The sequence below is a fragment of the Pristis pectinata genome, chromosome 4, assembly GCF_009764475.1.
Source record: "Pristis pectinata isolate sPriPec2 chromosome 4, sPriPec2.1.pri, whole genome shotgun sequence".
NCBI lineage: Eukaryota > Metazoa > Chordata > Chondrichthyes > Rhinopristiformes > Pristidae > Pristis > Pristis pectinata.
This window is the reverse complement of record NC_067408.1, coordinates 392,630-417,532: the sequence shown is the minus strand read 5'-3', so window position 1 is coordinate 417,532 and position 24,903 is coordinate 392,630. Positions and strand designations below refer to the sequence as shown.

Below are 24,903 nucleotides of genomic sequence, written 5' to 3'. Positions count from 1 at the left end.
GTTGTTAAGAAGGTGTATGGTGTGTTGGCCTTCATTAGTCAGGGCACTGAATTCAAGAGCTGCCAGGTAATGTTGCAGCTCTATAGTACTCAGGATCCCTGAACATCGACCACATCTCCATGGTACATTTCCCTTCAAAAATGTCATCCCAATTTACACTCTCAAGTTCTCACCCTATAGCCTCATAATTCACCTTTCCCCAATTAAATATCTTCCCGTCCTCTTTGCTCCTATCCCTATCCATGACAATGCCAAAGGTTATGGAGCAGTGGTCGCTAATCCCCAAATGCTCACCCACCGAGAGGTCTGTCACCTGACCCGGTTTATTACCTAAAACTAGATCTAATATGGCACTCCCTCTAGTCGGCCTGTCAACATACTGTGACAGGAATCTATCCTGGACACACTTAACAAACTCTGCCCTGTTTAAACCTTTAGCACTAAGCAGGTGCCAATCAATATTTGGGAAGTTGAAGTCTCCCACGTTAACAACCCAGAGAGGTCAACAGAGTGAAAGGTGGTTCATCTAAATGATCTAGCGATCCAGTGATTTCTTAACATCAGCTTCTCAAGGGCAATTAGGGATGGACAAAAAATGCTGACCTTGCTGGTGACATCTATGAAAGTCAGGTAACGTTGTAGCTCTATAAAGCTCTGGTTAGACCACACTTGGAGTATTGGGTTCAGTTCTGGTCATCTCATTATTGGAAGGATGTGGAAGCTTTATAGAGAGTGCAGAGGAGATTTACCAGGATGCATAAAATGAATAAACAAAAGAAATATATATTGACTAAGGCACAGAGGAAAAATTCCCCTGCTCTACTCCCAGTGATGCTATAGGATTTTTGTTTTACATTCACCTGTGGGGACTTGGTTTAAAGTTTCATTGAAGTGAGCCCTCCCTCAGCACAGGGCCTTCAATGTATTTTTAAGGCATAGGTAGATAGATTTTTGATAAGCAAGTGGGTGAAAGGTTACTGGAGGTTGAAGGAACATGGAGCTGATGTTACAATCACAGGAACCATGATATTATTGAATGCCTGAAGTCTGAGTGGTCTACTCCTCCTAAGTCATAGGTTCTCAGAATCTTTTCAATGAGATGAGAATGAAACTAAATGGGCTACTGCCAACTGATCTGATAAATTAATATAGGAACAGTAGGATGACTTTCTGTACAGCCTACTGGTTTATGCTGAAAAGAACATTAGAGGCACAGTAACGAAGCAGTCTACACCCACGTACAGCTAGATAATATTCAGTAATAAGTAACATTTGCACCACAAAAATGACATGCAGTGACCGTCTCCAACAAGGCAGAGTCTAACTACCCATCCTTAACATTCAGTGGTGTCACCCATCACCAATGTCCAGGGAGCAGGGGTCATCACTGACTAAATGCTCAACAGGATTCGTGACGTGGATACCACTGATACAAGAGCAGATCTGAGGCTGAGTATCCTACACTATCTGACTCACCTCCATACATCCCAAAGCCTTTCCCAGTCTGCAGCATGATTACTCTCTACTTACCTGGAAGTATGCTGCTCCAATAAATCTCAAAAAGCTCAATGTGATCCAGCCACTGGATTGGGACTCCATTAATCACCCTAACCATTTATTCTGTCCACCAGGTTGGCTGCAGTGCATACCAAAGAAAAAAACACCTCCGGTTATCCACGATAGCTATTTCACCCAAACCCACAGCCTTTACACCAAGCATGATAAGGGCAGCAGGAACACCATCATCTCCAAGTTGTATACCATCCCTCATCGTCACTGGGTTTAAATCCAGGAACTCCCTCCCTGACAAATGTACCGTGGGAGTACCTTCACCAGGACTGCAGTGGTTCAAGATTAAGGCACCTTCTCTACGGCAATTAGGGAAGGGCAATAAATCCTGGTCTTCTGCATGGAAAAACTGCTCCCCTCCCCCTGTAATCATTCGATCTGAGCTGAATGGACAAATGGGACTAGCTTAGATGGACACCTTGGTCGGCATAGAGCAGTTGGGCCAAAGGCACATTTCCATGCTGTATGACTCCACCAGTTACTATACATCGAACACCCACCCCCCGAGGTTTTGATCGCTCCAATACTCAATGCAAGTCCTTCCTATCTGCTTTATCTAGACCCCTTGTCATTTTATGTTCTTCAGTCAAGTATTATCTCAGCCTCCTCTGTTCCAAAGGAAATAACTCAGCTCATCCAATCTTTCTGCAGCTCCCCAATTTTGCATTCCTGGCAACATCCTTGTCAATTTCCTCAGCACTCTCACCAATGAAAGTCCTTAAGTCTTGGAAAGCATGAAATAAGTGCAAGCATTTTGTCTGCTTTGATATATTACGTGTGTCAAAAGCTCCAGAAGCCTTTAAAATGAAACGTGAGACACGATCTGGAGCTGTCACCAACCATTGCAGAGCTTGTCGATCTAAGCTGAAAACTCCTAACCCAGCTGTTCCAAAATCTACTTTGTTGTGACCTTGCACCTTATTGGCTACCTGCACTGCACTTCCTCTATAACTGTGACATTCTATTCTGTACTGTTATTGTTTTTACCTGTACTACCTCACTCTGTACTAACTCAATGTAACTGCACTGTGTAATGAATTGATCTGTACAATCGGTTTGTAAGACAAGTTTTTCATTGTACCTCGGTACAAGTGACAATAATAAACCAGTACCAATACCAACCATGCATACACTGACATCCAGTGGCAAAAATGGGTATTGCATGATCATAAAAAGAAAATGTTGCATTCAGCATACAGGCAAGTGGGGAGGGAGAGGTGGCCAATGGAATTAGTCTGGTATTATTCAGGGCAAGGGGAGGGAGAGAGCATAACTGTGGAACAAGGTTTCAACAAATGAATGGGTTAAATTAAATTGATCTAAGCATCATTTAAATGCTAACAAACTAGGAACACCAGAAGTCCAAACATTTAAAGATCCATGTATGCAAATCACTCCGGATAAAACAATTAATGCTAGTAATCAACTGGTTGAGGAGCATGGTGGGACTAATGATCTGATATGCGTCTATTTCAATGCAAGGAGTACTGTAGGTAAGGCATGGATTGGCATGAGGAATTATGATGTTGCAGCCATTAGTGAGACTTGGTTGCAGGAGGGGCAGGACTGGCAGCTCAATGTTCCAGGGTTCGGATGTTTTAGTCATGAAAGAGGGGGAGATATTAAAGGAGGAGGGGTGGCATTACTCATCAGGGAAAATGTCACGGCAGTGCTCATAGAGGACATACTGGAGGGCTCGTCTACTGAGTTTTGAGGGGTCATATTCTGAGTGGAGGTCGGTGACCAGTGGTGTACCTCAGGGATCTGTACTGGGACCCTTACTATTTGTGATTTTTATAAATGACCTGGATGAGGAAGTGGAGGGGTGGGTTAGTAAGTTTGCAGATGACACAAAGGTTGGGGGTGTTGTGGATAGTGTGGAGAGCTGTCAGAGGTTACAGAGGGATATAGATAGGATGCAGAGTTGAGCTGAGAAGTGGCAGATGCAGTTCAACCCAGATAAGTGTGAAGTGGTTCATTTTGGTAGGTCAAATATGATGGCAGAGTATAGTACTAATACTCTAGACTCTTGGCAGTGTGGAGGATCTGAGGGATCTTGGGGTCCGAGTCCATAGGATGCTCAAAGTGGCGGTGCAGGTTGACCCTGTGGTTAAGAAGGCATATGGTGTATTGTCCTTCATCAATCGGCGAATTGAATTTAGGAGCCGAGAGGTATTGTTGCAGCTATATAGGTCCCTGGTCAGACCCCACTTGGAGTACTATGCTCAGTTCTGGTCGCCTCACTACAGGAAAGATGTGGAAGCCATAGAGAGGGTGCAGAGGAGATTTACAAGGATGCTGCCTGGATTGCAGAGCACGCCTTATGAAAGCAAGTTGAGGGAACTCGGCCTTTTCTCCTTGGAGAGACGGAGGATGAGGGGGACCTGATGGAGGTGTATAAGATGATGAGAGGTATTGATAGGGTAGACAGTCAGAGGCTTTTCCCCAGGGCTGAATTGGTGGCCACAAGAGGACATGGGTTTAAGATGCTGGGGAGTAGATACAGAGGACATGTCGGGGTAAGTTTTTTACTCAGAGAGTGGTGAGTGCGTGGAATGGGCTGCCGGAAGTTGTGTTGGAGGCTGATACATTAGGGTCTTTCGAGAGACTGTTAGATCCGTATATGGAGCTGAGTAAAATAGAGGGCTATGGGTAAGACAAGTAATTTCTAGGGTAGGGACATGTTCGGCACAGCTTTGTGGGCTGAAGGGCCTGAATTGTGCTGTAATTGTTCTATGTTCTATGTACTGAGGCAATATGGGTGGAACTGAGGAAGAAGAAAGGGATGACCACATCAATGGGACTATATTATAGACCTCCCAAAAGTCAGCAGGATTTAGAGGAACAAATTTGTAGAGCGATAGCAAACAGTTGCAAGAAAAATAAGGGTGTGATAGTAGGTGATTTTAACTTTCCACATATTGACTGGAACTCCCATACTGTAAAGGGATTGGATGAGATAGTTTGTCAAATGTGTTCATGAAAGTTTCCTCAGTCAACATGTAGAGGTCCCAACTGGAGAGAGCGTGATACTGGATCTCCTCTTAGGGAACGAGACGGGGCAGGTGACAGAGGTGTGTAGGGGAACACTTTCGGTCTCTTGATAATATAATTCCATTAGATTCAAGATAATTATGGGCAAGGATAGGACTGGTCCTCGGGTTGAGATTCTAAATTGGAGTAAGGCCAATTTTGATGACATCAGAAGGGATCTGGCAGGCATGGATTGGGATAGGCTGCTTTCGGGTAAAGAGATGCTTGGTAAGTGGGAGGCTTTCAAAAGTGAAATATTGAGAGCACAGAATCTGTATGTTCCTGTTAGAATAAAAGGCAAGGCTAACAGGTTTAGTGAACCTTGGTTATCAAGGGATATTGAGGCTCCGGTAAAGAAAAAGGTGGTGGTGCACATCAAGTATAGGCAGTTAGCATCAAATGAGGCATTTGAGTACAAGAAATGCGAGAGAACACAAGAGAGAAATCAGGAGGACAGAAAGAGGACGTGAGGTTGCTCTGGCAGACAGGGTGAAAGAGAATCCAAAGGGTTTCTATAGCTATATTAAGAGCAAAAGGACAGCATGGGACAAAATTGGTCCTCTTGAAGATCAGTGAGGTCATCTATGCATGGAGCTGAAAGAGATGGGGGAGATCTTAAATGAATTTTTTTGCATCTGTATTTACTCTGGAGACAGAAACAGAGTCTATAGAACTGAGGCAAAAGAGTAGCGAGGTCATGGACCGTATCTGGATTACGGAAGAGGTGATGCTGGCTGTCTTGAGGTGAATGAAGGTGGATAAATACCCAGGGCCTAAGGTGTCCCCTTGGACCTTGTGGGAGTCTGGTTCAGATATTGCAGGGGCCCTGGCAGAGATATATAAAACATCCTTAGCCACGGGTGAGGTGCTGGAGGACTGGAGGGTAGCTAATGTTGTTCCATTGTTCTAGAAAGGCTCTAAGCCGGGAAACTATAGGCTGGTGAGCCTGATGTCAGTCATGGGGAAGTTACTGGAAGGTACTCTAAGGGACAGGATATATAAGTATTTGGATAGACAGGGCCTGAGAAGGGATAGTCAACATGGCTTTATGCTGGTAGGTCACGTCTAACCAATCTTATAGTTTTTTTTGAGGAGGTTACCAAAGTGGTTGATGAAGGAAAAGCAGTGGACGTTGTCTACATGGACTTTAGCAAGGCCTTTGACAAAGTCCCACATGGGAGGCTGGTCCAGAAGGTTAGGTCGCTTGGCATTCAAGATGAAGTTAAAGTCAATTGGATTCAACATTGGCTTAGTGGGAGAAGCCAAAGAGTGGTAGTAGATGGTTGTCTCCCTGACTGGAAGCCTGTGATCAGTGGTGTGCCGCAGGGATCGGTGCTGGGCCCATTGTTGTTTATCATCTATATTAATGATTTAGATGATAACATGGTAAACTAGATCAGCAAGTTTGCCAATAACACCAAGATTGGGGGTGTAGTGGACAGCGAGGAAGGCTATCAAAGCTTGCAGCATGATCTTGACCAGCTAGGAAATGGGCTGAAAAATAGCTCATGGAATTTAATGCAGATAAGTGTGAGGTGATGCACTTTGGGAGGACAAACCAGGGTAAGACTTAACACAGTGAATGGTAGGGCTCTGAGGTGTGCGGTAGAACAAAGGGACCTGGAAATACAGGTCTATTGTTCCTTGAAAGTGGTGACACAGATAGATAGTGTTATAAAGTGAGCTTTTGGCACTGTGGCCTTCATAAATCAGAGCAGTGAGTACAGGAGTTGGGATGTTATGTTGAAGTTGTACAAGACATGATGTGGCCGAATTTAGAATATTGTGTGCAGTTCTGGTCACCTACCTACAGGAAAGATATCAATAAGCTTGAAAGAGTGCAGAGAAAATTTACAAGGATGTTGCTGGGACTTGAGCTATAGGGAAAGGTTGAATAGGTTAGGATTTTATTCCCTGGAGTGCAGAAGAATGAGGGGAAATCTTACAGAGAAATACAAAATTATGAGGGGTATAGATAGGGTGAATGCATGAAGGCTTTTCCCCTCAGGTTGGCTGAGAGTAGAACTAGAGGACATAGGTTTAGGGTGAAAGGTGAAATATTTAAAAGGAATCTGAGGGGAAATTTCTTCACAGAGGGTGGTGTGAGTGTGGAATGAGCTGCCAGCAGCAGTGGTGGATGTGGGTTCAATTGCAACATTTAAGAGAGGTTTGGATAGGTACATGGATGGGAGGGGTTTAGAGGGATATGGTCCGGGTTCAGGTAGATGGGACTAGATCTTCTGTCATTAGGTGGCATGGACCAGATGGGCCGAAGGGCCTGTTTCTGTGCTGTAGTACTCTATGACTCTAAAATGTTAACTTTTCTATCAAGAGTGCTTGAATACAAAGGGAAGGAATGTTAATAATTATGTAAAACCTGAATTGCACCACATGTGCTTAAGTGTGCACAATTAAGGTCATACACTTTAGGAAGGTGAGACTCAGGAGGGTTTAAGGCACTCAATCAACAGGAGTAAACGATACAGTCCCTGGAAGCTGCTCCATCATTCAAGCTCATGGCCTGTCTGATTTCTGGCCCATTTCCAAATACATCTACATCTTATTCCTCAGAATCCCCTTTAGTAACTTACCTGCCACAGATGTTAGGCTTACTGGTTTATAGTTCCCAGGATTTTCTTTGCAGCCCTTCTTAAACAAAGGCACAACATTAGCCATCCTCCAGTCTTCCGGCACTTCACCCGTCACTAATGAAGAGGCAATTTTCTTAGCCAGGGCTTCCACAATTTCTTCTCTAGCTTCCCACAGTGTTCTTGGATATACCCGATCAGGCCCTGGAGATTTATCTATCCTCCTATGTTTTAAGGCATCTGGTACCTCCTCTGCTGTAATGCAAACTATCCTCAAGACATTCCCATTAACTATCTCAAGTTCAAGGATCTTCATGTCCTTCTCCATGGTAAAAACAGAGAAGAAATGAGGACCTCGCCCATCTCCTGCAGCTCCACACAAAGATTTCCACTTTGGTCTTTTGAGTCTCTCAGGGGCCCCATTCTCTCTCTAGTTTTTCCCTTAATATACATAAAATCTCTTTGGATTCTCCTTAATCTTCTCTGCCATAGGTATCTCATGCCCCCCTTCTGCCCCTCTGATTTCCTTTAGTACACTCCTGCATCCCCTCTACTCCTCCAGGGATTCACTTGATTCCAGCTGCCTGTAACTGGCCCATGCCTCCTTTTTTCCTGACCAGAGCATCAATATCCCTCTTCATCCAGCGTTCCCTACTCCTGCCAGCCTAGCCCTTCACTCTATCGGGAACATACAGATCTTGTTATCTGACTTTTAAAAGCCTCCCACTTGCCAGGCATCCCTTTGTCTGCAAACAACCTCCTCCAATCAACTTGCGCAAGTTCCTGTCTAATGCCATCAAAATTTGCCTTTCCCCTATTTAGAACTAACTTGTGGGCTAGATTTGTCCCTTTTAATAGAATTATGGCCACTGGTCCCAAAGTGCTACCTCACTGACACCTCAGTCACTTGTTCTGCCCCATTTCCCAAGAACAAGTCAAGCTTTGCCCTTTCCTTGGTAGGGCCTTAAATATATTGCCTGAGGGAACTTTCCTGAACACACACTTAACACATTCCGTCCCATTTAAGACCTTATAACTATGGTTGCCCCAGTCTATATTCGGAAAGTTAAAATCCCCTACATTGACAACTCTTGGCAACTTTCTGCAATCTCCCTGTTCCTCTAATTCCCATTGACTATTAGGGGGCCTATAGAACAATCCCAACAAGGTGATCATCCCCTTCTTATATGAAGCCTTACTGAATGATCCCTCAGTAATTTCATCTCGGACTACTGCTGTGATGTTCTCCTTAATCAGAAACGCAAATCCCCCTCCTCTCTTTACTCCACCTCTATCCTGCCTATAGCGCCCGTACCCTGGAACATTTCGCTGCCAGTCCTGTCCTTCCCTTAGCCACATTTCTGTAATGGCTATAATATCCCAATTCAATGTAGCTATTCAGGCTGAGTTCATCCGTTTTACCAGTCAGGCCTCTTGCATTGAAATAAATGCAATTTAATCCAACAGTCCTTCTTTGCTCCCTGCCATGCTGCTGCCTGTTGTGTCTATTGACCCGACTGTCATTGAATTCCCTCTCAACTTCTAGCCTCCAATCTGCCTCACTTCTGCTTTGGATCCCACCCAGATGATCTGAGGTAGTTTACCGGGGGAAAAATCCTCACAAACATGAACCTGTGAAGCCCCCTCTAATTCTTGAGTAGTTCAATGAGATTTTTTTCCCCATTTTCCCAACTCCATTTTCTCAATCTATCCTCAGGAAAATTTCCTTTCCATAGAACAATACAGCACAATACAGGCCCTTCAGCCCACCATGTTGTGCCAACCTTTAAACCAAGCCTAAGACTATCTAACCCCTTCCTCCCATATATCTCCCTATTTTAAATTCCTCCATATGCTTATCTAACAATCGCTTGAACTTGATCAATGTACCTGCCTCCACCACTACCCCAGGCAGTGCATTCCATGCCCCAACCACTCTCTGAGTGAAAAACCTCCCTCTGATATCTCCCTTGAACTTCCCACCCATTACTTTAAAGCCATGCCCTCTTGTATTAAGCATTGGTGCCCTCGGAAAGAGGCACTGGCTGTCCACTCTATCTATTGCTCTTAATATTTTGTACACCTCTATCAGTCTCCTCTCATCCTCCTTCTCTCCAAAGAGTAAAGCCCTAGCTCCTTTAGTCTCTCCTCATAATCCATACTCTTCAAACCAGGCAGCATCCTGGTAAATCTCCTCTGCACCCTTTCCAACACTTCCACATCCTTCCTATAAAGAGGTGACCAGAACGGGACACAATACTCTCAGTGTGGTCTAACCAGAGTTTTGTAGAGCTGCATCATTACCTCACGGCTCTTAAATTCGATCCCATGACTTATGAAAGCTAACATCCCATAAGCTTTCTTAACTACCCTATCCACCTGTGAGGCAACTTTCAGGGATCTGTGGATATGAACCCCCAGATCCCTCTGCTCCTCCACACTACCCAGAATCCTGCCATTAACTTTGTACTCCACCTTGGAGTTTGTCCTTCCAAAGTGTACCACCTCACACTTCTCTGGATTGAACTCCATCTGCCACTTTTCAGCCCAGCTCTGCATCCTATCAATATCCCTCTGCAATCTTTGACAGTCCTCCACACCATAACACCATACTCCATAACTTCACAGTCCATAACACCACCAACCTTTGCGTCATCTGCAAACTTGCTAACCCACCCTTCTACCCCCTCATCCAAGTCACTAATAAATATCATGAAAAGTAGAGGTCCCAGAACCGATCCTTGTGGGACACCACTAGTCACAGCCCTCCAATCTGAATGCACTCCCTCCACCACAACCCTCTGCTTTCTACAGGCAAGCCAATTCTGAATCCACATGGCCAAGCCTCCCTGGATCCCATGCCCTCTGACTTTCTGAAGAAGCCTACCATGCAGAACCTTATCAAATGCCTTACTAAAATCCATGTAGACCACATCTACTACACTACCCTCATCAATCTTCCTGGTCACCTCCTCAAAGAACCCTATCAGGCTTGTGAGGCAAGACCTTCCCTTCACAAAGCCATGCTGGCTGTCCCTAATCAGTCCATGATTCTCTAACTGCTTAGAGATCCTATCTCTAAGAATCCTTTCCAACAGTTTGCCCACCACAGACGTAAGACTCACTGTTAATTCCCTGGACTATCCCTACTACCTTTTTTGAACAAGGGCACAACATTTGCCACCCTCCAATCCTCTGGTACCATTCCCGTGGACAATGAGGACTCAAAGATCCTAGCCAACGGTTCAGCAATCTCCTCCCTCGCCTCGCGGAACAGCCCGGGGAATATTCCGTCAGGCCCTGGGGACTTATCTGTCCTAATATTTTCAAACAGCTCCAACACATCCTCTCTCTTGATATCTACATACTCTAGAACATTACCCTTACCAACACTGTCCTCAGCGTCATCAAGACCCCTCTCCTTGATGAATACTGAAGAGAAGTATTCATTGAGGACCTCACCCAAGCACATCTTCCCACCTTTGTCTCTAATTGGTTCTACCTTTACTCTCGTCATCCTTCTGCTCTTCACGTTCGTGAAAAAAGCCTTGGATTTTCCTTAACCTTACTCGCCAGTGCCTTTTCATGTCCCCTTCTTGCTCTCCTCAGCCCCTTCTTAAGTTCCTTCCTTGCTACCCTATATTCTTCATGAGCCCTATCTGATCCTTGCTGCCTATGCCTTATGTATGCTGCCTTCTTCTTCCTAACTAGTTGTTCCACCTCACTTGTCACCCATGGTTCCTTCACCCTGCCATTCTTTCTCTGCCTCACCGGGACAAATTTATCCCTAACATCCTGCAAGAGATCCCTGTACAAGAGATCCACATCCCCATGGTACATTTCCCTTTAAAAATGTCATCCCAATTTACTCTTGCAAGTTCTAGCCTTATAGCTACATAAATTGCCCTTCCCCAATTAAATATCTTCCTGTCCTCTTTGCTCCTATCCTTGTCCATGACAATGTTAAAGGTTAGGGAGTGGTGGTCACTGTCCCCCAAACGCTCACCCACTGAGAGATCTGTCACCTGACCCAGTTCATTATCTAATACTAGATCTAATATGGCATTCCCTCTAGTCGGCCTGTCAACATACTGTGAGAGGAATCCGTCCTGGACACACTTAACAAACTGCCCCGTCTAAACCTTTGGTACCAAGCAGGTGCCAATCAATATTTGGGAAGTTGAAGTCTCCCATGATAACAACCCCGTTATTCTTGCACCTTTCCAAATTCTGCCCCCCAATCTGCTCCTCAGTATCCCTGCTGCTACCTGGGGGCCTATAGAATATTCCCAGTAGAGTAACTGCTCCTTTCTTGTTCCTAACTTCCACGCATACTGACTCTAGAGAGGATCCTTCTACATTATCCACCCTTTCTGCAGCTGTAATAGTATCCCTGACCAGTATCGCCACCCCTCCTCCGCTTCTCCTCCCCCCCCATCCCTTTTAAAATACTGAAATCCAGGAATATTCAATATCCATTCCTGCCCTTGTGACAGCCAAGTCTCTGCAAGAGCCACAATATCATAGTCCCATGTACTTATCCAAGCTCTCAGTTCATCACCCTTATTCCTGGTACTTCTCGCATTTAAGTAAATGCACTTTAGCCCATCCACCTTTCTACTTTTATATCCTGTACTCTGCTTCTCCTTCCTCAAAGCCCCAGGAATCAATTCAGTGAACCTTTTCTGTATTTACCTCAAGAGGATAGAGATAAGCTGCAGAATCAGCAAACAAATGACAACAAAAAGGAAGTGTGAAGGGATATGTTTTGCTAGAAAAAATGAGGAGTGACAACATAGATAAAATGGCACAATTCTACAAGGTGCCCAAGAACAGATATCAGGGTGAATTTCTGAATCTTTGAAAATGGTTGGACATAATGAGAGATGTCAGTAATAGAATGGCATCCTGGGATTCATTAATAGCGGCACAGTGCAAAAACAGAGAGATTATGTTGAACCTTTAGAAACCACTGGTTAGAACATAATACTGCACTTTAGGAAGGACGTGAAGGTCCAACAGAAAATGCTGTAAAATATTAAGAAGTGGTTCCAAGACTAGATTGGAGAAGCTTGGCTGCTATCCCTGGAGAAAGGAAGATTGAGAAGAGTTTTAATAGAGGTGTACATGATCATTAAGGATTTACTTGGGTAAATAGAGTCAAGTTCCCATTAGCATATGATTCAAGAACCAAGGGACATAGATTTGAAGTGATCATCAAAAAGAGATCATGAACTGGAACTCACAAACAATCAGGGCTTCCTAAAAGGAACTAGACAGGGAGCTGAAGAAGAAAAATAGCAGTGCTATGGGGAAAGAGCCATGGAAAGGGATCAGCTGGAGCTGGCCCCTTCAATGGCCTGAGTAGCCATTGTCTGTCATAATGATTCTCTGATAATCCCAAAGGATTTCACTCCATTCTCGATATTCAGCTACCCATCAGTAACGGAACAAACTCTGACAGCAATACCTTGTTATTGACGATTTCACCAGGAGTGGGCCAGTTAGTGGTGTCACCAAAATCGCTGACCTGCAACAGACAACAATTCATATCAGCTTTTGCAAAAGAAGAGAAAAGGTTAGTTTCTGCAATGAACAAAACCAGCCCATAATTCTGCTGCAGTAACAAGACAATCACACTCCATGACAGTACCTTCTTGAAGAAATAACAATCTTGTTTGGATCCAGGCAGGCATCAGGGCACCAACAGTTAACCTGAACTGAAGAGACTGAACCTTCACTGGATTTATTGTGACATAAAGCCCAATGTCTCCTGGTTAGCAATAACAGCCTACATGAACAAAGCAGCTTATATCAGCAGAAAGGGGTATCAGACAATACTTCATACTGAAACTCTGAAATGTTTTACAGAATCAGTTTACAGCACAGGAGCTGAAATGGTATCTCTTGAATCTAACACCAGACCAGGTAGGACCAAGATCAGCACCAGTGTCAGTGCCCCTTGCAGCCTCTTCCCTGTGCACAAGCAGTTTCCACTCTCCAGCCCTTGAGTAGAAATGTCCCATCTGACCATCATCACCCCCCAGATATGGAGAGGCTCCCACCCAGACCTAGCAAGAAGATGGACAAGGGACGTTCTCCTCCGTTCAGGCTATTTTTAGATTAACTGTTAATTTGCTATTTCTGGGATCTGACTCTGCCACGTGGACTGCTGCATTTCCCACATTATAACACAAGAAGTTCCTCAGTGACTGGCTTTCAATGTCGAGGTAGTGGTGGTGGTGAGTTATTCTGACTGGAGGCCTGTGACCAGTGGTGTTCTGCAAGGATCAGTGCTGAGACCACTGCTGTTTGTGACACATATAAATGATTTGGATAAAAATGTAGGTGGGCTGATTAGTAAGTTCAGCAGGATATTGATTAGTTGGAAACGTAGGCAGAAAAACGTCAGATAGAAGTTTAATCCGGACAAGCGTGAGGTGTGGCACTTTAGGAGGACACATGTAAGAGGAAAGTACACGGCAAATGCAAGGACCCTGAGGTGCATTAAGACCAAAGGGGACATCTTTGTGTGGAGCCACAGGAGATGGATGTGGTCCTCAATGAAGATTTCTCCTCTGTTTTTACCGCAGAGAAAGATATGAAGACCAGAACTTAAGATGGTTAATGGGGATGTCATGTGCATAGTCCAGACTATAGCAGAAGAGGTGATGGATGCCTTAAAACATATAAAGGTAAATCTCCAGGGCCTGACCAGGTATATCCAAGAACACCAGTGGGGAGCTAGAGAAGAAATTGCACGAGCCCTGGCAGAGATGTATGCATCATCGTTAGCGACTGGAGGATGGCTAATGCTGAGCCTTTACTTAAGAAGGGCTGCAAAGTAAAACCTGGGAACTATAGACCAGTAAGCCTGTGGTTGGTAAGTTACTAGAGAGGATTCTGAAATACAAGACGTACATGCGTTTGGAAAGACAGGGGTTGATTAGGGATAGTCAGGCATGGCTTTGTGTGTGGGAGATCATGTCTCATAAATTTGATTGAATTTTTTGAAGAAGTAACCAAGAAGGTTGATGAAGGCAGGGTGGTAGAGGTAGTCTATATGGACTTCAGTCAGGCCTTTTGATAAGGTTCTGCATGGTAGGTTGATATGGAAAGTGAGATTGCTAATTGGATACACAATTGGCTTGATGGTAGGAAGCAGGGGGTGATGACGGAAGGTTGCTTTTAGGACTGGAGGCCCGTGACTACTGGTGTTCCCCAGCACTTGGTGCTAGGCCCATTGCTGTTTGTTATCTGTATCAATGACAGATAAGAACATACAAGCATGGTTAGAAAGTCTGCAGATGTTGCAGTGTGAGGTGTTGCATTTTGGGAAGTCAAATGAGCGTGGGACTTTCACACTGAATGGTAGGGCCCTGGGGAGTGTTGTAGAACAGAGATACCTCACAGTACAAGTATATGGTTCCCTGAAAGTGGTGTCACAGGTAAACAGGGTGGTGAAGGCGGCTTTGGGCACCAAGTATAGGAGTTGGGATGTTATATTGCAGTTGTACATTTGAGGCCACATTTGGAATATTTGTCACATTTGATTTTAAAAAAGCTTTTTATTTATACAGCATGGTAACAGCCCTTCCGGCCCAATGAGTCCACACCGCCCAATTACACCCATATTAACCTACCAATCCGTATGTTTTTTGAAATATGGGAGGAAACCAGAGCACCCAGAGGAAACCCACGCAGACACACGGGGAGAACGTACAAACTCCTTACAGACAGCGGTGGGAATTGAACCCTGATCACTGGTGCTGTAATAGCGCTGCGCTAACCGTTACGTTACTGTGCCACCCTTGAACCCTGCTATAGGAAAGATGGTATTAAGCTGGAGTGAGTGCAGAAGAGACTTACATGATGTTAACAGGACTTGAGGGACTGAGTTAATGGAGGGAGGTTGAGCAGGGTGGGACTTTATTCATTGAAGGGTGATCTTGTTGAGGTGTATAAAATCATGAAGTGCATAGGCGATAAGGTGAATGCACTTGGTCCAGGGTAGGGGAAGCAAGAACTAGAGGACATAGCTTTAGGGTGAGAGGGGGGAGATTTAATAGGAACCTGAGGGGCAACTTTTTCAGCCAGAGAGTGGTCAGTATATGGAATGAGCTGCTAGAGGAAGCAATTGAAGCAGGTACATTAACAAGATTTAAAACATACTTGGACAGGTACATGGACAGAAAAGGTTTAGAGGGATATGGGCCAAATATGGGCAAATGGGACTAGTTTAGGTGAAATCTTGGTCGGCATGGACAGATGGGCCAAAGAGCCTGTTTTGTGCTCTATGACTCTTATTACTGGAGGACATAGCTTTAAGGAGAGGGGAAGAAAATTGAAAGCAGAGTTATAAGGGAAGATTTTTTTTCACACACACACACACACACACACACACACACACACACACACACACACACACACACACACACACACACACACACACACACACAGTAGTGCGTGCCTGGAATGTGCTACCAGGAGAGGTGGTGGAAGCAGATACAATAGCAACGTTTAAAAGGCATTTGGACAGACCCATGAACAGGCAGGGAATGGAAGTATATGAACCATGCACAGGCACGTCTTTTAAACTTCCTCTTAGTGCTGACATCTTGGGCCGAAATGTCTGTTGTGTACTGTTCTATGACAGAAATCCGTCTCCACTGTCAACATCAAGAGGCATCTACGTCCCCCTCACACAGAAAGAAGACCAATCCCTTTTAACCACCCCTGTCAGATGGCCCTTCCCCCTAGAGGAGCCCCCAGCAGAGGGCAATCACCCTTTCACCCCTGTCAGAGTCCATTCTCCAGCCTCTGCCCTATCAAAGGACCAATTCTGCACCCTCTACCCTGTAGTTCAGCTCTGCTCCCCATCCCCCACTCATGCTCCTTTGCCACTAGCCTTTAACCTGACCCTCCCCCCCACCCCACCTATTTCTGCTACAAGACCCTCACAATCTAATCCTAGGCTTTTGTGCTCAAAAGAGTAACCTGAGTTAACTTTGAGTTGGCTGAAAGTTGCTCTTGAAAGGTTAAAGTTACTGTGATAAACAGTAACACAAATCGTTAACTTGCTGAGGGAGTATGGTGTAAAACCCAGCAGTGCCTGTTCAACTCATATCGTGGTGAAAAGTCAACAATTCATGTTGGTCGCCTGCAAATCCACCAGTGAGGGGCTCTGCGGCAGGAGCTAAAGCTCTCTAGAAGATATAACGGACTGTTTCCAGAAGTTCCTCCCCCACAACTCTGAAACACGAGTGTGAAGGTGAATATCAAAGGTCCCAATAATGAGCACCCCAAGCACCCCACCTCACAGCCCATCCCAAGCAAACCAAGCACCCCACCTCAAAAGCCCTGCCTAATGAGCCAAGCACCCCACCTCAACAGCTCATCCTAAGCAAACCAAGCACCCTACCTCAACAGCTCACCCTAAGCAAACCAAGCACCCTACCTCAACAGCCCACCCTAAGCAAACCAAGCACCCCACCTCAACAGCCCAGCCTAATGAGTCAAGCACCCCACCTCAACAGCCCACCCTAGTGACCCAAACACAACAGCTCACCCTAGTGACCCAATCACAACAGCCCACCCTAATGAGCCATGCACCCCACCCTATGCGACCTGCATTTGAGTAGGCTGCACTCCCTGCAACATGCAGACAGTAAACCTGCAACAGGATGTCTGCCCAATACATCTGGTAATTTGAAAGCTACGGGACTAATTTTAGCTCCACAGGAATTTAGTGATGATAGGTTCGTGAAGCAGAAGATAGTAAATGACACACTCAGTAAATAATCAGAATGGTTTGTTAAAGCAGCGCGGTATATACTTAGCTTTCCCAAAGGAGAGCCGTGGGACTGTAGCCTGAGTTCATTACACCTGTAACCTCGGTAATTCCAAACACTGGCATCAGCAGTAGAGAAATAAAACCATTAGTTTTTGGAAGTACAACCATTAAGTACTTCTGGACAACCTTCCCAAAAACCTATGTTCACATTCTGTGGTTAAAATGCATAAATTCCTTGCCTTGACACTCAGATGTGGTCAGCGACAACATCACGGCACCAGACGGCTCTGCACTGTACATCGCACAGCCAATTCTTCAGCCAAGTTCCCTCTGTGCATAAAGGAATTTAAGAGCTTAAGTAGCTGCCTTCCAGTTTTCTAAACAACCCACTTTAATTTGCCCAGACTGACTGCCAAGGAAAGTAGGCGACTGGTCAGGTGGCAGAGTGGTTTACTGTATCAGCAAATGCCCACGTGTATTTACTAGAGAAACACCCACCCTTCATGCTACATGAACATGTTGAAGCCTAAACTCCACAGAGAGCTCAGGAGTCCGTGGATGGGTGGATTCTTCTTGCTCAACAGTGATGTGCTTTTAAACAATGCTTCTAGCATGCAGATCAGTAGCACTGCTTTACAAAAGCAAGTTGCCCAACAGAGACTTGGAACACCTGGCTAGCAGAAAGAATGATGAGTGAAGTATTAAGAGAAAAACATGGGCTGTAGGAAGCAAGGCAGGGGAGGTGTTTCCATGAAGAAAAGTTTAGTTGGCAGAATGGTGCAGAAGTGGTGACGCAAAGAAATATAACATTAATAAGAATTCAATAAGATCACCTCTTACTCTTCTATATCCCGATGAGTATTGGCCCAAACTGCATAATTCAACACCTTCATTCCAGGAATCAACCTAGTGAACCTTTGCTGCACTGTCTCGAATGCTAGCATATCCCACCCTGTAAAGTTGGATCAAAACTTTCCTAATTTTATACTCACTACCCCTTGCAATAAAGGCCAATTTTCCATTTGCGTTCGTAATTACTCACTGTACCCATGTGCTAGCTTAGTGTTTCTTATGGTGCCCCAGATTCTTCAATTCACGCCTTTTAAAGAACAATTTGCTTTTCATTTTCCCCTGCAGAATGGGTAACATCACACCTTCCCAGATTATACTCCACCTGTCACTTCTTGCCCTCTCACTTTCACTACATTTATCTTTTTGCATGTTCTTTGTGTCCTCTCAACATATCAGCCCATCTATTTTTATATCATCAGCAAGTCTGGCTACAGCATACTTGGTCCCTTCGTCTTGCAAGGTAACCCTGGAAGAGGCTACAGACATTGGATGGAGCCAGACTCAGAGATTAAGGATGAGGAATTTAACTTTGATATTGAAATAAAGCAAGCTGCAGGCATGGACAAAATAGTAACAGGTGAATCCCATGTGGTTCCTTAGGTTTGCTCTGCCTTTCTATAGATTGTGGCTGATCCTCTTCCTCACCTGCACCTCATCCTTGGGTTTTAAAAATTGTCCAGAAATCTACCAACTTCAATAGAATGTAATCAGATGGAGCACCCTCAGCACTTTGAGGTACAGAATTCCAAGTAAATGCTTCTTTAGAGATGAAAACTGTATACATTAGTCAAGCTATGACCTCACCACAAGCTCCATATAATTGCAGAAAGTATTCTTTGTACTCTAAGCCTCTTGCAAAGGCCAACATATTATTGCCTTCTGCATGCTGACTTTGTATCTCAAAACGAGCACATCAAGATCCTGCTTTATAACATTTACTAGTTTCTTAACCTTTAAAATTATCTTATCTTATTCTGGTTTTCCATTCTTCCTACTGAAGTGAATGATATCAATTTTACCACATAATATTCCATCTGCTACATCCTTGCCCAGTTAAGGGGGCAGGAGAGCCTGGAGAGGCTGGGTCTGTTTCCCCTCGGGTACAGCCCTCCCCACCATCGAGGACATCTATAAGAGTTGTCCTTCTCAGGAAGGCAAATGTCCATCATCAGGGACCCCCAAAATCCAGGCCACGCCCTCTTCTCGATGCTGCCATCAGGCAGGAGGTACATGAGCCTGAAGACCCACACCTCAAGGTTCAACAACAGCTTCTTCCCCACTGCCACCAGGTTCTTGAACTGATCTGAAAAACCTTAATTCTACCTCGGAGTACATTCCCCTCAACTCACACTAATGTTGTTATCTTTATTTTTGTTTATTATGTTGCGCAAGTTATGTTACACTGATGGAATTTATGTTTGTCATGTTTGTAATATACCATGCTGCTACAAAAATACCCCTCCACCACTACCCTCTCTGTCTTCTAGTGCTAAGCCAATAAGTAACCGTGAAACCCATGTGCCTTTCTCTTTGAATCAGCCTACCTTGAGGCACCTTGTCGACTGCTTACCTGAAGTCCATGTAGACAACATCCACTGCCCTACCTCGTCTATCATTTTCTCACCTCCTCAAAAAACTCATTCAAGTTCAGAAGACGTGAGCTTCCATGTGCAAAGCCACTTTGACTATCCCTAACAAGTCCATGCATTTTCAAATCTGATTAAATTCCACTAATAACCTTCCCCAACAGCTTCCCTACCTCGGATGTAAGGCTCACCATCATCCATGTCCCTCTTCTTGGCGAATACCAATGCAAAGTACTCATTTGGGAGCTCGCCCATTTCCTCTGACTCCACGCATAAATTCTCTTTCTCCATGAGTAGACCTACTCTTTCCCTAACTATCCTGTTGCTCCTAATATAGGTACAAAATGCCTTGGCATTTTCCTTATTTCTACTTGCCAAAGACATTTCATGGCCCCTTTTAGCCCCCAAGTTCTTTCCCGCTTTCTTTATATTCTTAAAGGGTTTTGACTGTTTTCAGCTTCCTAACCTTATGAGTGCTATCTTTAGAATGATTCAGATTAGTTTATTATCATATACACCTGGGGGCAATGAAATTCCTTGCTTGCATGAAGCTCAGAGTAAACGATACAGGGTAATAATAAAACAACAATAAATACAGCGATGAGAACAAAACAACAGAATGGTGTACTGTCTGTCATGCAATCTGAAATAGTGCAAAACTAAATGCTAAAGCAACAATAATGGAATAACCAAGAGAAATAGAATTAAAAGTCCGAGAACTTGGCAGCACCACTGGGAAGGAGATGTGAAAGAGGTGATTGGTTCAGAAGTCACACAACAGAGGGGAAGAAGCTGCTCAAGTCAGGTCATCTCGTCTTTCAAGCTCCTGTATCTTCTCCCAGAAGGTAGAAGAGAGAAAAGGGAATGACCAGGGTGGCAGGTACCCTTGACGGTACTGTTCACATTCCTGAAGCAATGCACCATGAAGATGAACTGGATGGAAGGAAGTGATGAGCATGTGATGGACTGGGCTGTGTTTACCACTCTCCTCAGGTTCCGTCAGTCCAGAGCAGAGCAGTTGCCATACCAGGCTGAGATGCAACCCGTCAGGATATTTTCTAGAGTGCATCTGCAGAAATTAAAGAGAATCCTCATGGATTGATTCCTGGGATGGTGGATTGGTTCTATGACATTTGAAGTGGATTAGGCCTGTACTAGAAGTTTAAGAGGTGATCTCAATAAAACATACAAGATTCTTATGACCCCTAGTAGGGATGATATTTCCCCCTGACTGAGGTGTCCAGAACCAGGATCACCATCCCACACTAAGAGGCATGACATTCAGGACTGAGATGAGAAAAAATATTTATCACTTAAGGGTCGTGAATCTTTGGAATTCTCCATCTAATGGTGCGAATGCAGGGTCAGGTGGCTGGGAATAGTCAAGTCATGGATTTTTAGATATTAAGGAAATCATGGAGAAAAGTAGTGCCAAGGTAAAAGATAGACCAGGATCTTACTGAATGGTGGACAAGGCAAGAGGGAATGAATGGCCTGCTTCTGTTCTTATAGCAATAGAGTACAGGAAGATGTATAGGATGGGAAAATAGGCAAACAAGTGGCAAGTATTTTTTTTACACAGGCGAGCACTAAGTACACTCTGGCAGAAAGAATGAGAGACATTCCTAAGTCACACCTAAGGTACAGGTGGTCACAACTCAGATACAGGTTGCAGTCCGTTGGTGACCACCAGGAGAGGTAAGGGGAAAAGACAGACAGTGCAGGGTCCCCTTGTGGCCATTGCCCTTGGCCACAAGTATAGCACTTTGGATACTGCTTTGGTGGGGGGAGGGGTGGGGTGCATGGGGGTGTTGATCTTTCTGGGCACAGCAGCAGTAGCCAGAGTATCCAGGACAGTGGCAATGAAACTGGCTCTGAGGCCCAGCAGGTAAGGGAGAAGTCAGGCAGGGCAGTAGTGATAGGACACTTGACAGGGGGAACAGACACAAGATTCCGTGGCTGCAAAAGAGACCCCAGGTTGGTGTGCTGCCTCCTGGGTGCCGGGGTCAAAGATGTCTTTGTGCGTGGGAAGTTGTGCCTGACAAATCACTTGGAGTTCTTCGAGGAGTAATCAAGAGGGTAGGGCAAATGGATGTTGTCTACGTGGACTTAAGCAAGGCCTTTGACAAGGTCCTTCATGGCAGGCTAGTCTGGAAGGTTCGATCGCATGGGATCCAAGGGGAAATAGCGGATTGGATTCATAATTGGCTCAGTAGTAGGAAGCAGAGGGTGACGGTTGAGGGATGTTTCCAGGACTCGAGGCCTATGTCTAGTGGTGTGCCACAGGGAGCAGGGCTGGGACCATTGTTGTTTGAAATTTATATAAACGATTTAGATATGAATGTACACATGGTTAGTAAGTTTGTGGATGATACTAGAACAGGTGGTGTTGTAGACAGTGTAGAAGGTTATGAAAAATTACAGGGGGATCTTGATCGTTGGGTATGTGGGCTGAGGATTGGCAAATGGCTTTCAATCCAGTTAAATATGAGGTACTGAATGTTGGGAGATCAAACCAGGGTAGGACTTATACAGTGAATGGAAGAGCCCTGGGCAGTGCTATGGAACAGAGGGACCTAGGAGTACAAGTGCATAGTTTGCTAAAAACAGTGTCACAGGTAGACAGGGAGATGAAGAAGGCATTTGGCACGCTGGCCTTCATCAGTCATGGCATTGAATATAGGAGTTGGGAAGTTATATAAGACATTTGAGACCACACTTGTGAGTATTGTGTACAGTTTTGGTCACCCTGTTATAGGAAAGATGTTATTAAACTAGAAAGAGTGCATCAATAGGATAGATAGTCAGACTCTTTTTCCCAGGGTAGGAGAGTATAGAACTTGTAGGGGCATTTTGAAATGAGAGAAGAGAAATTTAAAAGAGATCACACTGAGGCTGGTGGTTATCTAGAACAACCTGCCAGAGAAGAGAGTAGTAGAGGCAGACACAATTATCATGGTTAAATGGCATTTGGATAGGTACCTAGATAGAAAAGGCATAAAGGGATACAGGCCTAAAGCAGTTAAACAGGATGAGCGTAAATAGGCATGACAGTCGGCACAGACGGAGTGGGCTGAAAGAGCCTGTTTCTGTGTTGTACAATTTTATGATTTCTGAGCAATGTGGGAGCTGTACACCTGAACCTGTAGAAGACCAACACTCTTACAGAGAGGTTTTCAATGGACTTAAGCTGATTTAGCAAGGGAATGGGACAAAGTAGATGCACATTTTGTGGGGAAATATCCGCCCAGTATGCAGAGTAGAGGGGCATGAAAAGGCACATGGGAGGAGTGGAAGGTTTAACTGCATCTATTTTAATGCAAGGAGTCTGACTAGTAAGGCAGATGAACAGTGTTGATCAGCACCTGAAAATTTACGAATACGTTGTTATCACAACATGAGTAAGAGAATGACAACTCAGCATTCCAGGATACAGAATCTTCAGGCAGATTACATCAGAGAGTTGCTGCCTATCTACACTAATTCAATTTACCTGAATTAGGGATGTTTTCCTCTGCTTCTATCATATCCAAGTATCTGTCCAAATGCCTTTTAAACCTTGTTATTGTAATAGTCATAGAGTTATACAGCATGGAAACATGCCTTTTGGCCTAACTCATCCATGCCAACCAAGGTGTCTTCCTGAGCTAGTCCCATTCCCCTGCATTTGCCTCATATCACTCTGAACCTTTCCTATCCATAAATCGATTAACCAAATATCTTTTAAACGTTGTAACTGTACCCACCTCTACCACTTCCTCTGGCAACTCTTTCCATAACCCACCAGCTTGTGTGGAAAAACTTGTCCCTCAGGTCTCCTTTTCCCTCTCACCTTAAACCTGTACTTTCAAATTGTAGACTCCCATCCCGAGAAAAAGACCGTGATTACCCATCCTATCTATGCCACTCATGATTTTATAAAGTCACCCCTCAGCCTCCTACGTTCTACAGTGAGGATAAACCTAGCTAATCCAATCTCTCCTTTAACTACAGCCCTCCATTTCAGGCAACATCTTGGTGAATCTCTCCTGCATTCTTTCTAATGCTAACACCTCCTTCCTCTAGCGTGAAGACCAGAATTGTACACAAAACTCCGTATGGCCTGACCAATGTTTTGTACAGCGGCAAATGACTTCACAAATGCTATACTCAATACATTAGCCTATAAAGGCAAACATGTCGAATGCCTTCTTCACTACTCTATCCACCTGTGTCGCCATTTGCACCCCGTTCCCTCTATACGTTAACACTCTTGCCATTTATTGTATTTGTCCCGTTAAGATCACAAGATAAGGGAGCAGAAGCAGGCCATTCGGCCCATCGAGTCTGCTCCAAGGAAAGGGAAATAGAAATGAGAAATGGGGAATGGGGGAAGAAGAAGAAAAAAAAACTATTCTAATCCCAATTACCGGCCTTATCCCCATATCCCTTGATATCCTGACTATTTAGATATCTATCTATCTCCTCCTTGAACGCCCCCACTGATCTGGATTCCACTGCTGTACGTGGCAAGGAGTTCCACAAATTCACCACCCTCTGGCTAAAGAAATTTTTCCTCATCTCTGTTTTGAAACTGTACCCTCTAATTCTAAGATTCTGCCCTCTGGTCCTGGACTCACCCACCAAGGGAAACAACCTAGCCACATTTACTCTGTCCTTTCCTATCAATATTTTAAATGTCGCTATGAGGTCCCCTCTCATTCTTCTGTACTCCAGCGAGTACAGTCCAAGAGCCGACAAACGCTCCTCATACGTAAGCCCTTTCATTCCTGGAATCATCCTCGTAAATCTCCTCTGAACCCTCTCCAACGTCAACACATCCTTCCTAAGATGTGGAGCCCAAAACTGTGCACAATATTCCAAATGAGGCCTCACTAGTGCCCCGTAGAGCCTCATCAACACTTCCTTACTTTTATACACTATACCTCTCGAAATGAATGCCAACATAGCATTTGCTTTCTTTACCACCGATCCAACCTGGTGATTAACCTTTAAGGTATCCTGCACGAGTACCCCCAAGTCCCTTTGTACTTCCGTGCTTTGGATTTTCTCTCCTCCTAGATAATAATCTGCCCACTTATTTCTGCTTCCAAAGTGTACAACTGCACATTTCCCTACATTGAATCTCATCTGCCATTTCCTTGCCCATTCTCCTAAACTGTCTAGGTCCCTCTGCAACCTTCCTATCTCTTCAATACTCCCTACTCCTCCCCCTATCTTGGTGTCATCCGCAAACTTAGCCACGAAACCATTTATTCCATCATCCAAATCGTTAATGTACAAAGTAAAAAGGAGCGGTCCCAACACCGACCCCTGCGGCACACCACTAGTAACCGGTAACCAACCAGAACGAGATCCTTTTATTTCCACACTTTGCTTCCTGTCAACCAGACAATGCTCCACCCATTCTGTTATCCTACCCGTAATTCCATGACCTCTCATCTTATTAATCAGTCTCTTGTGAGGCACCTTATCAAAGGCC

The 24,903-nt window shown here is 44.6% G+C and overlaps 1 protein-coding gene across 4 annotated transcripts in view; it reads right to left on the bottom strand.

The window, feature by feature from the left end:
* Positions 1–24,903, bottom strand: part of LOC127570067 (la-related protein 1-like) — a 210,005-nt gene that overhangs the window by 98,249 nt on the left and 86,853 nt on the right. For all 4 annotated transcript variants that reach the window (XM_052015316.1, XM_052015317.1, XM_052015318.1 and 1 more), the window contains one exon: positions 12,661–12,720. In XM_052015316.1, coding sequence (XP_051871276.1) covers positions 12,661–12,720 — 60 coding nt within the window. The remainder of the gene's footprint in view (positions 1–12,660; positions 12,721–24,903) is intronic.